Below are 16,108 nucleotides of genomic sequence, written 5' to 3' on the forward strand. Positions count from 1 at the left end.
TTTGTCACCAAAGTAGCATCAAATATCACGAAATCGTTTGTAAATCAATGTAAAGTACCATCAAAGTAACCACCATAAAGTAACACAAATACAAAGCAGTTTAAGTTTATTAAAAAAAAATAAACAAATAAATCAAACAGAGGCCTGTAAAAGTAAAGGAAAGAAAGTGATAAAGGAACGCACTAACCTGTAGTGAAATAAGCAAAACCAATCGGTGTTCCCTGAGAAGACGGTCTTGTTGTTCCCGTCGTCAAAAAAGGCAAAATATCCAAACTTGTGTCGTTTGGGTCGGCGATCGGCGTTTCTTCTAGTTCAAGCCACAAATAAATGCGGTAAAAGCCTCGTTGAAAGTCCCGTACGGATGTTAAAATGCAGTAAAATTCCGTTCAGGAGTCAAATCCAGCGACGAAGGACCATAAAATGTAGTGTGTGGCGTTCAGATTATTTGCATTTCACGTTAATTAAAAAACAACATTTATTTGCCAAACACAGTAATAAGTACAGTGTAAATTATTAAATTAAATAGTATGACGCCATTGCTTGCGTCGTCAGAAAGTCAAAACGAGAGAGTCCGTCGTTCCCACTTCTACACCTCGCGCGGCGCTCTCCTCGCGCATGGTGACGTCGTGATATGGAAGATGCGGTATTGCCAAGCGTTTACAAAAATAACTGTCGACCAGACAACCAGACAATATTATTAAAATTGGCAATAGCATATAAAAAAGCCAATATGATAAATTTATTTTTTTCTTGGCCCCCACAATTATCAGAATATAATACTATATCCAGTTTTTCAAAATTACTAGCAGCCTCAGAGGTTTTTTTTAAGTAATCTAAAAGGCACGAGCCAATTTCGTTGGAACCACGTTTTCCTTCCCCTTCGTGCCAGAAGTAGCATTAAACTGGTCCCAATCCTTTTTGTTCCAGTTGGCAAACGGTAAAGTTATATGAATTTAAACGTGATTTGTAGTAGAAAGAATTGATGTCCCCTTTTGGAGTGGGTAAAGCGGCCCGCAAGTCGAAGCAAGCGACTTTATAATTATCGTTGATCAGTTATCGTCTTATCTATTTTTTTTTCCTCTCTGGAAAGTTCTTTTTCTTTTATATGCGCATTGCAACTGACATTTAAAGCTATTTTCTCTTCAGGATTTGAGTTTTTAAATGTTTCACAAGTTTGGCACTGGTCCTTTTTCGGTGAGTGAAAAGACATGTTAAATTCGAAGAGAAAAATATGGCGGTACATGGAATATTTTCCATAAGAAGTGTTATTTGCTTTACACATCTCAACATAATCCCTATACAAATCTGAAAGATTTTTCCCCCATCGATGAATTTTCTCTGTGTATTTGCCCTAACGTAATGACTTTCAACTGCTGGAATGGAGCCAGAGGAACGTGGGTAGAGAGGTCTAGAGTTGAGGCAAGCTTCTCTTTGTTATATTACAGTGCAAAATTCTTCCAAAGTTAGAGCAGCATCGCCTATTACGCGCTTTAAATGGTATTTTATAGATTTGACATCTGACTCCTACAGACCGCCAAAATGTGGGGCTCGCGGTAGTCTGAAGTTCCATTGTATACTATCATTCGATAGGTCATTGATAATGTTATTTGCATTACCTTTAAGAAATTTACATAATTCGTTATTTGTATCAACGAAAGTCGTGCTATTGTCCGAAAATATTTGTGAGCATTTGCCTCGTCTAGCCATGAAACGTTGTAGTGCCGCTAAGAAACGCTGTGTAGTTAGGTCATCAATAACTTACCACCCGTATTTTTTTTTACCATAGGTCAACATAAAATGCCATCAATATAAAAGGGTGGACAAGAAAAGAGTGCTGGGCTAGCCTATCTCGCGGAGAGTGGTCGTGCAAGTTCTTTAAAACAAAGGAAGTAAATAAAATAAAGTCTAGAGGCGCCAGTGACCAAATTACCCTTAAAACACCCCTATAGAATTTAAGTAAAGGGCCACACAATACTTACTATAAAACTACCGTATAAAATAAAGACTCAAGTATCTACGAATTATAATTCTTGTAAAAGCTCTGCCTCTGGAAATTAGGGTCAAATAAAAGCTTTAAAATTTATTTTAAAATGACAGGTAAATTTAATTCAAATTTAGGTTGTTAATTATATAACTTTAATCAGGGGAAGAACCGTAAGATTATGAAAACATTAACACTATAAAAAAAGAGCTATTATACCATAGGATCAATTAATAAAGCTTATAAAGAAAATACAACGAAGATAAACCCACCTTATTGTGATCACAATTTGGTTTACACTTCTGCCGATATAAAAAATAAAAAACTGTGTTATCACAACTTTTGTGTCGATAAGTAATATTTTGAGCACTACTTTTGAATAAAATAAATACTTGCAAAAATTACATTTTGGACACGGTAAGTAAAAATAGGTAAGTTTTCAATTTAGCCTTAATTTAAATTACAAAAAAAATATATATTAATCTTTTGTTTTCAGCATTCAGGCTGCACCAAATTTACACAAAAACGACTTATCTGGGAGCCTGGGACACCACAACAGACTCAAGGAATCGAGGACACCATCAACCAACTGGACATATCTGGAACTTCATCATACCAAACTAACTTTCATCCAATCTAGAAACCGAAGACCAACGAGAAAAAATAGAACTGCTTTGGGTCTTTCTTTTCACCTTATCCTTCAACCCTAAAATACCCCAGTACTCATGTAACTTTTGTCATAAATTTAAGAATAAATATTTAATTTAAATTTAGAGTACTTATTTAATTATTTAATTTGTTGTAATAAAATTTTAGAAGTAAGCTATTATGTAATAAAATTATTCTTTAGTGTCAATAAAATGTACAGTTAATATCAAACTTCAAAATTAATAAAGAACTTATTTTTAATATTTATGGCTTAATATTAATAAAATTATTACAAAAAAATAGGTTTATCTTTTACTTACACAATGGTGGAATTTTGTGGCTTTTATATACCTTTTTTTTTACACTTCAGAATTCAGCAGTGGGAAAGCAACAGAATTAATAAAATTGTTCTAGCTTTCGATTCCTCCAATATAAATTGATTTATTTAAGCTAAAAAGAAATTTAAACCTATTATAGTCACCCAAAAAAACTAATTAAGCTGGAATAAAGTCATAGAAACTTACCGAAAGATTTTCTATGCTACTATAAGACCAAAACCATTTGTCCTGACCAAAGTCAGCAAATAAATTTCAAAAAAACTCCTACAGAGATATAATTCACTTAATTTGCTAATTTTGTAGCTATTAATCCACAAGGAACGCAAAAATTACTAAAGCGGTAAATTGCCACAAAACAGCGATTTTAATCTGTATTAGTTGCACAGAAGTGGATCTTGGCAGAAAATGCCCGATGCTCGGCGGTTTACCGTGAGCGAAAAACCCAAAAAAAAAATTACCCAAAAAAAAACGAAGAACGCGTACAAAGAATGCCAGACTAGGATTCTTTTCAAACGAATATTATTTATACAGGATGGCTGTGAATTAAATAGTAATATACAGTTCGATAATTTTTAATTGTTTGATTAAATAGTTAAGAAACTTTGTTTTTTAAAGAATTAGATTAATATATAAAATAGTTTAAGCAAAAATCAACCATTACAAACTTCGACATGTATTGCTTTGCTTACAAAACACATAAAAAGAGCGACGTAAGATTATGTAGTCTTGTAATTTCGACCGATGCTGTCCCGTAAAAGAAAAGGGCCGGCATAGTCAACACCACATACAGCAAAAGGGCGAGTTAAAGTGATACGTGACCTGGGTATGGGGTGAAGTACCGGCCCGGCGCGTCCCCAGGTGGCGGATAGGGGGGGGCCTCAAGCTAATGATCTTTTTTTGAAGCAGAGGCCTGCGGGAGCATACAAGGCTTGTTGTGCCAACCACAACTGGTAGCCTATTAAAACTCCTGCCGCGGACCAACTTCACCTGTCCCAGCTGTCGTGTCGTGGCTAAGGGATTGCACCAGGTTTTAACGATGCCAGGTGGGGCCTGTACCCACCTGTTACACCAGGTCTCCGGATGTCCGTGGTCACGTCTCGCGAGCCGAAGAAAGGGGGGTCTTGGCTTTGCCGGCCGGACCAAGAGGAGACAACCTCATCAAAAACCTAAATCCAAGATGGGGAGCCAGGTCGAAGGATGCGTGGCTAGATAGAGGACTAGCCGCAACTGGTTTCAACCTTGGGGCACCGGGGGGCACCCCATTGTATATACCCCTTATCCCAGCATGCGGGGCTCTGCTGGGACGGACCTACATTCCCTTGCTACTCGTGGGAACATTATGGACATGAGCAAGAAAACAAAAAAAACAAAAGAACGGAGACAATCCTCCGAACCTAACAGTAAGGCAGGAGAAACATCCTCCTCCTCAAAGCAAGTGGCAGGAGCAACAACCTCCTCCTCTCAGATGGCAGGGGCAACACCCTCCACCACAAAGCAAGCGGGAAAAGAAACTGCTTCAAAATCTCAAAGGAGATTTTCCTTTTCTCTTCCAGAACTGGGAAAGCCTGGGGGAAGGGACGATCCACTAAGGCGTGGACTTAGTGGTGCAGGCGTCAGGAAATACCTACGCTTTCTTCACGAGGGCATGTCACCCGAAGAAGCGAGGAAAAAAGTCCTAGACGACAAGGAAAAAAGAAAGGAAGAACAACCTCCTCAAACTTCCAAGGCATCGCCTAAGAAAAACCCCCAAGGTAAGAGGGGAAGTGACTTCATCTCACCTCAACAAAAAAAGGGGGAAAAGAAGCAAAGAACCGGTGACGATCCCCGGGTAATAAAGACGAGCAAGTCTGCAAACATAGCAGGGCAAGCCACCAGCTATGCAAAAGCGGCAAAGCTCATCAGAATCGGAGTATTGCCGGAGGACTACCCTGAGGCAACTCTAACCTCCGAACAACTCACAGATGTGGAGGAAGCAATCGTATCAGAAATGATCAACAGCACAACAAAGGGCCTGCAGTTCTCAGGTATTCATTTTCGCTCGGGAATGATACTTGTGGACTGCGAGTCGGAGCAGACAGCAGAATGGCTGGCTCAGATGGCACCTAGGTTGAAGGAATGGAAAGGGCCAGCGATGGTAGCGAAAAGAGGAGAGGACATCCCAAAAGCGCATACCATCAGCCTTTTTCTTCCACGGAGCAAAGGGCAAGACACCACAGCTCTCTTGAAACTCATTGGAGTACAGAATCCAGAGATCTCCACCGAGACCTGGAAAGTAATAAGCGCCAAAGGAAATGGCCACGGTCAAGTGCTTTCTGTTGGGATCGACACCAAATCTGCGGATAGCATCCAGGCAAAGGGATACACTATCCACTACAGGTTTGGGCAAATCCCCGTATCTGGCCTCAGAAAGCAGGAGAAGGCAAAGGACAAAAAGATGGAGCTTGATCCATCCACTCAGCCTCTACCTCCTCCGAGCCAGTCGCCAATGAGAACACCTCTACGGCGACTGAAACACAAGAGACCGAGGGCATGGACCTCGATCTCAATGTCAACCCGACCACTTCCGCTGAGGAGAATGTCATCAGCAGCGAAGAAGAATGTAGACCATCAGGGGGACGGACCGGATGGCCCTGACAAATCATAAGAGGACTTCACTCTGCCAAACCAGAAGCCTTTAAATTCAGCAAATTAGCACAAATAAACCTGCAACACAAACGAGCATCCTCCGATGTGATTGCACGGATGTTTGTCAAGCAAGATCTGGGACTAGTCTTGATCCAAGAACCCTGGATCAATCGGAGGCAGATCAAGGGTCTGTCAAGCAAAACGTCAAAAGTAACATATGATACCAGGCAGGAATCATCCAGAGCCTGCATTCTTATAAGAAATAACATCAATTACATATGTATTTCAGAACTCATGACACGGGACCTAACACCTATTGTCGTAAATCTCGACATTGGGGACACCAACAGGACCATAGTAATTGCGTCAGCATATTTTGCTGGAGATGGGCCTATGACACCACCAGCAGAAGTGCAAGAGCTGATTCAATACTGTAGCAGATTGCGTCTACCACTCCTTCTAGGCTGCGACGCAAATGCTCACCATATCACATGGGGAAGCACAGATATTAACTTTAGAGGTGAGTTTCTGCTTGAATATCTAACGACAACCGATCTCGAGGTTCTGAATGTGGGAACTACACCAACATTCGTAACTAAATCAAGATCGGAAGTATTAGATATTACTTTAGTCAGCTCCAGTCTCAGAGACCACATCAAGGACTGGAGAGTATCAGCTGAACCATCACTGTCCGACCACAGGATTATCGAATTCAAGCTGGACAGCATTAAATACAATCGACCCGAAAGGAGGGTCCCAGGAAAAACAGACTGGGAATTATACAACACCAATCTGGAAAACAACTTAAATTATCTAAGCTTAAATGGGAAACCGCACCATCTAGACTTAGAGCAGGACTCACAAGCTGTCACACGTGCAATAAATGAGGCGTTCGACTCAAGTTGCCCAGTGACCAGTGAGAGACCCGTTAAAGACGCCCCGTGGTGGAATACACACCTGTCAAAACTAAGGTCAAAACTGCGTCATCTTTTCAATACAGCGAAAAGAGACGGTAACTGGCAGGTATATGCCGAAGTGCTTACTCTTTATAACAAAGAGATAAGAAAAACCAAAAGACAGCACTTTAGAACTTTCTGTGCGGAAATCGCTAACACTCCGACTGCGGCTAGACTGCACAAAGCAATGGCTAAGGGAGGCACATACCCAATAATGGCCCTCAAAAAGCCAGATGGCACCTACACGAAGGGAGAAGAGGAGCAAGCCATCCTATTACTTCAAACACACTTTCCAGGGTGCGAACCTATAGAAACGGTCCCAATAAAGTACACCAATCCTAAAAAAGAGGACTGGGAAGTTGAAGGACCGTCTTTACGACAGAAAGGTTGAAATGGGCAATAAACACCTTTCAACCGTACAAGTCACCGGGAGTGGATGGAATTTTTCCTGCTCTCCTACAAAACGGACAAGAGAAAATCCTTCCTCACCTGAGTAGAATAGCAAGGACGAGCTTAGCGTCGGGATACATTCCCAGTAGCTGGCGAAGGGCAAAAGTCACCTTCATACCGAAAATAGGAAAAAAAGATGGGACTGACCCCAAATCTTTTAGACCTATCAGCCTTACGTCTTTCATTCTGAAAACAATAGAAAAAATTGTAGACAACCATATCAGGAATGACATTCTGGAGAGAGCACCTCTACATCAGTGTCAACATGCTTATAGAGCGGGCAGATCCACAGAAACCGCACTATATCAACTGACACAAATCATCCAGAAAAGCCTAAATGAGAAAGAAACAGCCATCTGCGCCTTTCTAGATATATCTGGGGCATTTGATAACACGTCACATGTAGCGGTAAAAAATGCCCTGGAAAAAAGAAATTTGAACAAAACCATAATCCGATGGATTTGTCAAATGCTTGCCACGCGTACGGCTGAGACTACTGTGGGCGAACAGACCACAGGCATCAAAACTACTCGTGGCACGCCTCAAGGAGGGGTAACTTCACCCTTACTATGGAGTCTAGTAGTCGATGAACTACTTGAGATATTGACAAATCTCGGTTTCACCTGCATAGGATATGCTGATGATATCGTTATTATAGTCAAAGGCAGGTATAAGGGCACTTTATACGACCTCATACAAAGAAGCCTAAGCATCACGGAAGAATGGTGCACATCAGTGGGGCTGAGCATAAATTCAGCGAAAACTACTATCGTACCATTCACTCGTAAAAGGAAAATGCAACCCACCAGGGACATCCACCTGGGCGGACAAGTTGTACATACATCGGATGAAGTAAAACATCTAGGAGTGACACTGGACAGTAAGCTTAGTTGGAACAAGCATCTAGAATTCACAGTAAACAAGGCCACTAAAGCCATTATGATCTGTAGGAACCTAGCGGGTAAAAACTGGGGATGCTCCCCAAAAATACTGCGATGGATGTACACCATGATGGTTAAACCCATAATCACATATGGGGCAGTGGTGTGGCATGACACTACAAAGTTAAGTACAGTAAGGCGTAAACTTGACAAGGTTCAAAGACTTGCATGCGTATGCATTACAGGAGCTATGAAAACATGCCCCACAGCAGCACTGGAGGTCATAGTTGACCTGGCACCTCTTCACCTGGCAGTAGAGGAAGCTGCTAAAAGGGCCATGTTCAGATTAGCAAGGGATAGAACGAACAGTAGGGACATTGATCAGAGAGCCTGGGTATCTCAAACAAGATCCATTCCCCTGTTCGATCTTCCCAAGGACGATATAACTCGGGAATATCACTTTGTTAGGAATTTCAGTACAAAAATTGACAGCAAAAGTGACTGGGAAAATGGATCTGTCGCCCGCTCACTTAAACAGAATACTATCAAATGGTACACAGATGGTTCTAAAACCGAAAAAGGAACAGGAGCTGGAGTATTTGGGCCTGGCACCAAATACTCAGAGCCACTGGGAAAATACACCAGTGTCTTTCAAGCGGAAATACACGCTATAGAAAGATGCGCTCAATTAATCCTGAACAAAGACTACCTCAAGCAGGACATCGCAATCTTCACCGATAGTCAAGCAGCCATAGCAGCACTGAGTTCACATGTCATCAGTTCTAAAATGGTAAGAGACTGTTTGGGCAAACTTAATGAGGTAGTAAAGAGAAATAAAGTCACAATATTGTGGGTACCTGGACATACAGGCGTGCAAGGTAACGAAGAAGCCAATATTCTGGCAAAAAAGGGATCTGGTTCTCAATTTGTAGGACCGGAACCTTTCTGCGGCATAGGAAAGAATACTTACCTATATGAGCTTACAAAAATGGAGGATCAACTCAGAGAAAGCCTCTGGGATGATCATCCAGGGTTGAGACACTCCAAGATGTTCCTTGGAACCCTCGACCCAAAAAAATCTAAAGCTCTAGTAAGTTTAACTAAAACTAAACTACGGACTGTAACAGGATTCCTAACAGGGCACTGTCACCTTCGAGAACACCGCAGGAAACTAAAACTAGAACAGACAGGTGAATGCAGATTCTGTGGGGAAGAGGAAGAGACCCCAGAACACCTAGTAACTGCATGCGAAACAGTTGCCGAAAGTCGTGCCATGCACCTCGGTAATTATGAAATTCCAGAAGGAAATATCTCATTACTGGAACCGTCACAACTACTAGCCTTTATTAAAGCCATAGGATTGTACGAAGTAATTTGACTTGAGAATAACATCAAGCAGTAATTAGAAAGGGGCACACAATAGATCTTTTAGGTCGCAGTGAAACTTCACCCTTATTTTAATCTAATCTAATCTAATCTAAAAGTGATACGAGTTGAAGGAAGATCACCCATTAAGTATTTATCAGTTGTGTGAATAAATCTAAAGCAACGTGTACAAGATCGAAAAACCTTTGTAACAAGATTACGGCCTGAAATAGGCCAAAATTGCTCTCTTCAGGAAGCAAGAATTGCTTGTGGGCCAGCATGCAGTAATTTGCGATTCTCATCTTGTACAACCAAAGTGGAAAAATAGTGCTTGCTGGGTAAAATTATTGGATGTTTCTTGGAAAAATCAAAGTTAGAGTTATTAAGACGACCACCAACTCTTAAAATATTATCATTGTCCATAAAAGGGTCTAAGGACAAAAGCTTACTTTTGCGGATTATCGTTTTATTATGTGATAATGCATAATATTCATTAGCAAAAGATTGTTTTTGTATCATTTGAATTAAAAGTTGTAAAGAATTTTGTAGTTCCTTGACAGTAATTGGTCCAGTTAATTGTACATCCTTATGTTTAGAAATATTACTAATAAACCTAAGAACATAAGCAAATACTCTTTTAAGTCTAATTAAAGAAGAAATACTACTTATGTGCTCGAAGAATGCATTATTGGTAAAAAGAAACGTTAACTTTCAATTCCTGGAACCTCTGTAACGCTCAGATGTTTTACATCAAAAGTGTAAAAAGGCCATTTATTCTCTGACAATCTCAACCAAACAGGTCCGTAAAACCTTTATAAAAAAGGATTTATTCCTCGTGTTCATAAGTCGGGTGGGTTGTCAGAAGTGCTAATATAGCACTTCTGACAGGAAGCTGGCTTTGAAAGTGTGTGTATTTGTGAAATTCTGTTCGCTACAAAGATTTTCAGAAGATGTGGAGAAGTATTTATTCATGATATAACTATCGTCGAATCCCACCAGTAGTAGTAGTAGTAGTAAGGGTGGGGGAGCTAGAGCTCGGCAAGTAGGCCTGAACAGTCCCTTTTCACCAACCCCAGAATCACCCACCCCTACGCCACCACTCCCAATGCGCGGTCTTCACTGAGTCCTTTTAATAAAAGTTTGCACGTTGTCCCAGTCCAGATCGTTAAGATCTTTCCGTTGGAGTGTCGTTGCTCCGAAAATTTTCCTTCTCAGGCGACTCCACCTATCAGAGATACCTAGTATGTGGTATGAAGTTTCCTCCCCTGTACCGCAATTCGGACAGAGTGGGCTTTCTCTTATACCAAGAAGGTAAAGATGCCTGTTTAGATTTAGACTGTTGTGCCCGGTCAGGATTCCTACCAAGTCTTTAATACTTTATTGGGTCTTTGTTAGCAGTCGCCTTGCTTTAGAGCCGTCATAGTCTGGTATCATTTCCTTGGCCTGTCTACATCCAGTCCTTCTCCAATTCTTCATTGTTTTTTCCCAGGCCCAATTATTAAGTGCCTGGAAGATTTGTTTTTTGCTAAGACCGAGACAAGGTTCGGGGCCTACGAAGGGGTTAACGGAACCCTGTCTTGCCAGTTCATTGGCCCGTTCATTGCCCTCGACACCGTGGTGTCCTGGGACCCCCTCAGTCTCACTTTCGTGTGTGCTGCAAGACTTTCCAATGCGTCACTGCATTCCTGGACTAGGGCTGCGCTGGCCCTGTGTTTCTGAATTGCCTTGAGGGTAGCTTGACTATAGTAGTAGATGCAAATCCCCCCGTTACCTTCCAATGCCTTTCGTTTGTTTGCTACTTCGAGTATAGCAAACACCTCCGCTTGGAAAACTGTAGTGTGTTTCCCTAACGGGAAGGATTCCCCTGTGTTCGTTTCCATCCTGTACACTGCAGCTCCAGCTGAATTGGTGCTTTTCATCCATGATCCATCTGTGTACCAGGCCTGGAAACCACTTGGCTCTATAATTTGGTTTGCCGACCATTCTTCCCTTGTCGGGATTTCGACTTGAAACCCCTTCTTTAACCTTAGTTTGCCACTTTCTGTAGTGCATCTGGTCTTGTCAGAATTGGTATATTCTTACACATCCTGAGAGCAATCGTTATATGACCTTGTCCTAAGTGAACATTGCACCACCCTCCGCTATCCTTCATCCTCTTATACGCCGCCATGGCCTCCCTCTCAATTCAGACTGGGACGTCCGGTAGCCCAAGAAGAATATTTAGTGGTGCCGCAGGTGTTGTTCTCATAGCTCCGGTGCTGGTCAGCTTTTGGGCGTTGGTGACCTTCAATACGGCTGTCCACCATACCACGGATCCATACGAGATCCTCGGTCGTATGACTGCGGTATAAAGCCACTGGAGAATGTGGGGTATTAGACCCCATCTTGTACCTATTGTTCGCTGTAATTGCCATATTAGGACCGTTGCCTTATTTACTGCCTGCTCTACGTGAGTTTTAAATGTGAGCTTGCTGTCTAAAATGACTCCCAAGTACCTGCTGCCTCAAAGTTAGGCGAGTCTGATACATAATGGGAGGTTTAAAGTATGTCAAATTCCGCCTCTTAGTAAAGAGAATGAGCTCGGTCTTCTTAGGTTTGACCGACACGTTGACCGTCACACCAGTAAGTAATAGGTTCAAAAGTATCTGAAGTGGATAAAGTGTTACAGAGTGATTCAGTTACCGTGCTGACAAGTTCGGATAATAGCAATGCACCACAAAGCGCAAGTCTAGGTATAGAAATTTGTTTCAATGGTGCAACTCGCGTTTTGGCACAGGCAAGTTTAGATGTACAGTTTCCGAATGAATCTATAGAGCGTATAAAAATACAGGCTCCATAGGCAGATTGTGAAGCGTCACAAAAACCGTGCAATTGTATAGATTGTGGATCAATACAAAAAATGTGCCTTGGTATTTGTAATTAACATTAATTTTTAGTAAATCAGAACGGTCCATATGGAATGCAAATTTGCAGGAATTAATTCATCCCAAGAGAGGTTTAATTTCCAGAATTCCTGGAGTAATATTTTAGCTATAATGGTTACAGGTTGGCTGGATTTCGGCTGGTCAAAATAAAAATTACTAAAACTAATTAGTTATTTAAAACTAAAATCCGTCACTCCTCAGGTCAGTAGGCCTGGCATTATTAGCTGTCAACTTCTTCCTGGATTGGTAGTGGACACAAATGACGTACGGATCGAGTGGTGGTTTCATTTGTTGTCTGGACTTCGGCTACTCGGCTATTCCATCCTTGCCAGCATGAAGACGTAGAACTCGTCCCGAAGGCCATCTAAATGGAGGTTTGACGTCGTTCTTAATGAGAACCAAGGTTCCATTTTTGATTGTAGTGGGCGATTCTTTCCCCACTACAATCAAAATTTGTATTGGCGCTACAGCTGGAAGATTTAGTGGCTCGAAAACTGCTTCCAAAATTGTTGGACCAACCTTTGTACATGCTTAAGTCTGGTCAGGTGACTGGATTTCTCATTAAGCAGGTCAGGTTCAGGAGGATCATATATGGGTCGACCGATGAGAAAATGGGATGGAGTAATAGGAAGGAGGTCATTTGGATTGTCAGATAGGGAAAAGAGTGACCTGGAATTTAATATTCCCCTGAACTTAATTTACCATAATGTCCAAACCCGCCAAAGTTAGGAGTATATGGGGGAATTAACACCCATTTAATATTGTCATTACTTATCGAATTAACAATAAAGTTTGGATGTTTATGCAGAAACATGGTTAGGTCTCTTAACTCGTTATTAGCTCCTCGAAAGGTGCCACTATTATCTGAATAGATAGTAGCTGGTAGACCCCTTCTCGCAATGAATCTTTTTAAACATGCTAAAAATGATTCACTTTTTAAGTCATTAACGATTTCTAAGTGCACAGCCTTTGTGCAAAAACAAACAAACAATGCTAAATAGCCACTGCCACTTTGGAAGCCACTGAATGCCCAGTGTCTTACATGTATCACTTTTGTTTAAATCAAAGATAGAATTTGAAATATTTGACTTATCAAAATCACTTATTATTTCAAGATTATTTGAAACCCATTTTCTGAGTATGAAGTGACCTGATTTTAAAATAGTAAATATTTGTTTACATTTTTCCTGTCAGTAAATCATCAACGCAAAAATCAGATAGTATAGTTTTACTTGCTTCAGGAAATAGATTACTATTTTCAATAGTTAACTTTTTTAAACAACTAATAGCTAGATAAGGTGCTGAACTTGTACCATACGAAACTGTATTTATTTGGTAAAGGGTAAAACGATCAGATGGTTGTTCTCTCCATAAAATTTGTTAAAGAGGTCTATGTTTTTTATTCATGAGAATACAACGATATATTTTTGATATATCCGCTGAGACAACAAACTGATAAGTCCTAAATCGCAATAAAATATCTATAATGTCATTTTGAACTTTAGGCTTTATGTACCAAATATCATTAAGTGACCACCCAGTAGACGCTTTGCAGCTAGCATTGAATACAGTTTTAATCTAGTAGTAAGACTCAATACTGTCCTTGGTTAGTACTTTATCGACCTTAGCCTCTTCAAGTTCCCAAAACTTATTTAATTGCTCATCTTCTGGAATATATATTTTGGAAAAATTGCAAATTGACCTTTTATTACATTCAATTAAGGGGTTACTACATAACCAAAGGTAGTATTTTGTCATGAAAGTAAATTGTTTTCTAACTTTATTGTGCCTTCACGAAGCAAATTCCAGAATAAACTGGCACCGATTAATAAATCAACCTCTCTGGAAATAAAAAACTCGGGATCTGCTAATGAAACATTAGGAATCGACAATCTACTAGCATCAAAACTATATAATGAAATATTATTTGTGATAACTGGAGCCACAAAACAGGTAAATGATTGTTGATAGTCAGAATAATTGGAAAAAATAGTAACATCACATCTTTCCTCGATGTGCGAAATAGCTTGAGTAATTCCAATAATAGATAAATTGGTTGGACTACATGGGAGCTTTAGTTTCTTAACTAAGCATTTTAAAATTAAATTGGATTGAGCACCACAATCTAGAAGGGCTCTACATGGCACAAAATTGCCCTGTGCCTCACATATTTGACACATAGTTGTGGATAATAGGGCCTGCGACTCTGAAATATGATAATTTGGTTTTATCATCATGTTTAAATTGGTCTGTACTTCCTTTGATCAATCTCTGTCCTTTTTAGGAAAATGTTCCAAATTGTTATGCTTGAATGTTTTATTATTAGCTTTACATAACTTGCAAGGTGACAAAAACATTTATCTGCTGTATGGCCATTACGTAAACAGTTCTCACACAAATTAAGTCTTTTTACATTAGACAACCTGTCCTCAATGGACAAACCCAAAAACTCTGTACATTTGTAAATTGAATGGTTTTGTTGGCAAAAATTATATTTTATGGCATAGGCACTTGGATTATTAATAGCAAGGTGATTCATGTGAGAGTGAAAATGGCCTGAACGGTTATTCTTGACAAAAGCTTTATTACTCGACTGAACAGATGCACTTGTCTGTTCAAAAGACTGCAAAAGGTCTACCTTGTTCTTTATAAATTCTAAAAATTCATCTAAAACTGGCAGATCTTGCTTATATTCAAGCTCTTTCCACTCTCTTAAACTTGTCTTATCCAGTTTACTTGACAAAATAAAAATTAAAAGAGAACCATAAAGTGTGTCAACTCCAAGGTTCATACCTCTTATGGCCGCCAAGTGTTGAGTAATTTCATCTAAAATGGAACTATATTGTTTAAAATTCTCTTTGCCAACGTGCTGAATACCTAAAGGTTTCTGAAAAAGGGTATCCAGTAAAAATTGTTTCTTATCAAACTTGTCACACAATATAGTCTATGCTTGGTCAAAAGGTTTATTCACACATTCAAGTCCCTCAACAAATCTTGTAGCATAACCCTCTAGAGATGCTTTTAAAAATTGAAACTTTTGAACTTCATTTCAAATTGTTAAAATTGTTACTTAAATTGCTTGTTCAACTTAAAGTTAAGCCACTGATCATAATCACCTGAAAATGTGGGGAACTTAATTTTTGGTAGTAAAACATTCTGCAAGAAGTCGTTACCATTGGAGACTACGGGGGCTGATATGGGGTGATCTACATGTACAACAGGAGAAAGGTTAGGTTGAGGCGCACTAATTCTAAGATACTCAGTCAAAAAATCTTGGCATTTATTAAATCTATCTTGAAAATCTTGTCTTTCTTAGTAATGTAGTGCTAATTCATGATCCTCACAAATAGATTCAATTGTAACTTGAATATTTTCGAACTCTTGTAATAAATTAATACTGTCTTTATATCGCAAATCTACTTCACATAAAGAAGGCTTATGTTCAGGCACCCTCTTTTGAATCTTGTGCCTCTTTTGAGTCTCATTTTGTTCAGTCATTTTTGGTCACAAAATTGACACAAAAATGAATTGTAAACTCTGGTAATTGAAGCAAAAGGAAACACAAATAGCAAACCAAACTTTTAGGTCAAAATAGGTAATGCAAAAATTGTAAATAGGAATAGAAACTTGTACTTAGTAAAGTGGTAAATGGATACCTGCTTTCTCACAACATCCTGCGTCGAAGGACCAGAAATATGGCTGTATTTCGGCTGGTTCTGTGTCTAGTTTCTTTTTGGTGTAACTGGATGGTGGATTCTTTAATAAAACTATACTTTGCTTGAAGATTTTTAAATTGATTTATTTGGTACACGTTAATGGTCAGAAAGATCACCAAAGAACAGCACATTGAAGAAAACAAATAAGACCCACACGATATATCTTGAGAGACAGACTTGATATGACATAGCGTTGTACAAAAAAGACGTAAAGTTGTGATAAA

General features: G+C 39.7%; 1 protein-coding gene across 1 annotated transcript; it reads left to right on the top strand.

Moving 5' to 3' along the window:
* The first annotated feature begins 4,612 nt into the window (after nucleotides 1-4,612).
* LOC126749508 (uncharacterized) lies at nucleotides 4,613-5,611 on the top strand. Its single transcript, XM_050459207.1, has one exon. The coding sequence runs from the start codon at nucleotides 4,613-4,615 to the stop codon at nucleotides 5,609-5,611; it is 999 nt and encodes a 332-aa protein (XP_050315164.1).
* The last annotated feature ends 10,497 nt before the right edge of the window (nucleotides 5,612-16,108 follow it).

This window comes from Anthonomus grandis, unplaced genomic scaffold, assembly GCF_022605725.1.
Source record: "Anthonomus grandis grandis unplaced genomic scaffold, icAntGran1.3 ctg00000164.1, whole genome shotgun sequence".
Taxonomy (NCBI): Eukaryota; Metazoa; Arthropoda; class Insecta; order Coleoptera; family Curculionidae; genus Anthonomus; species Anthonomus grandis.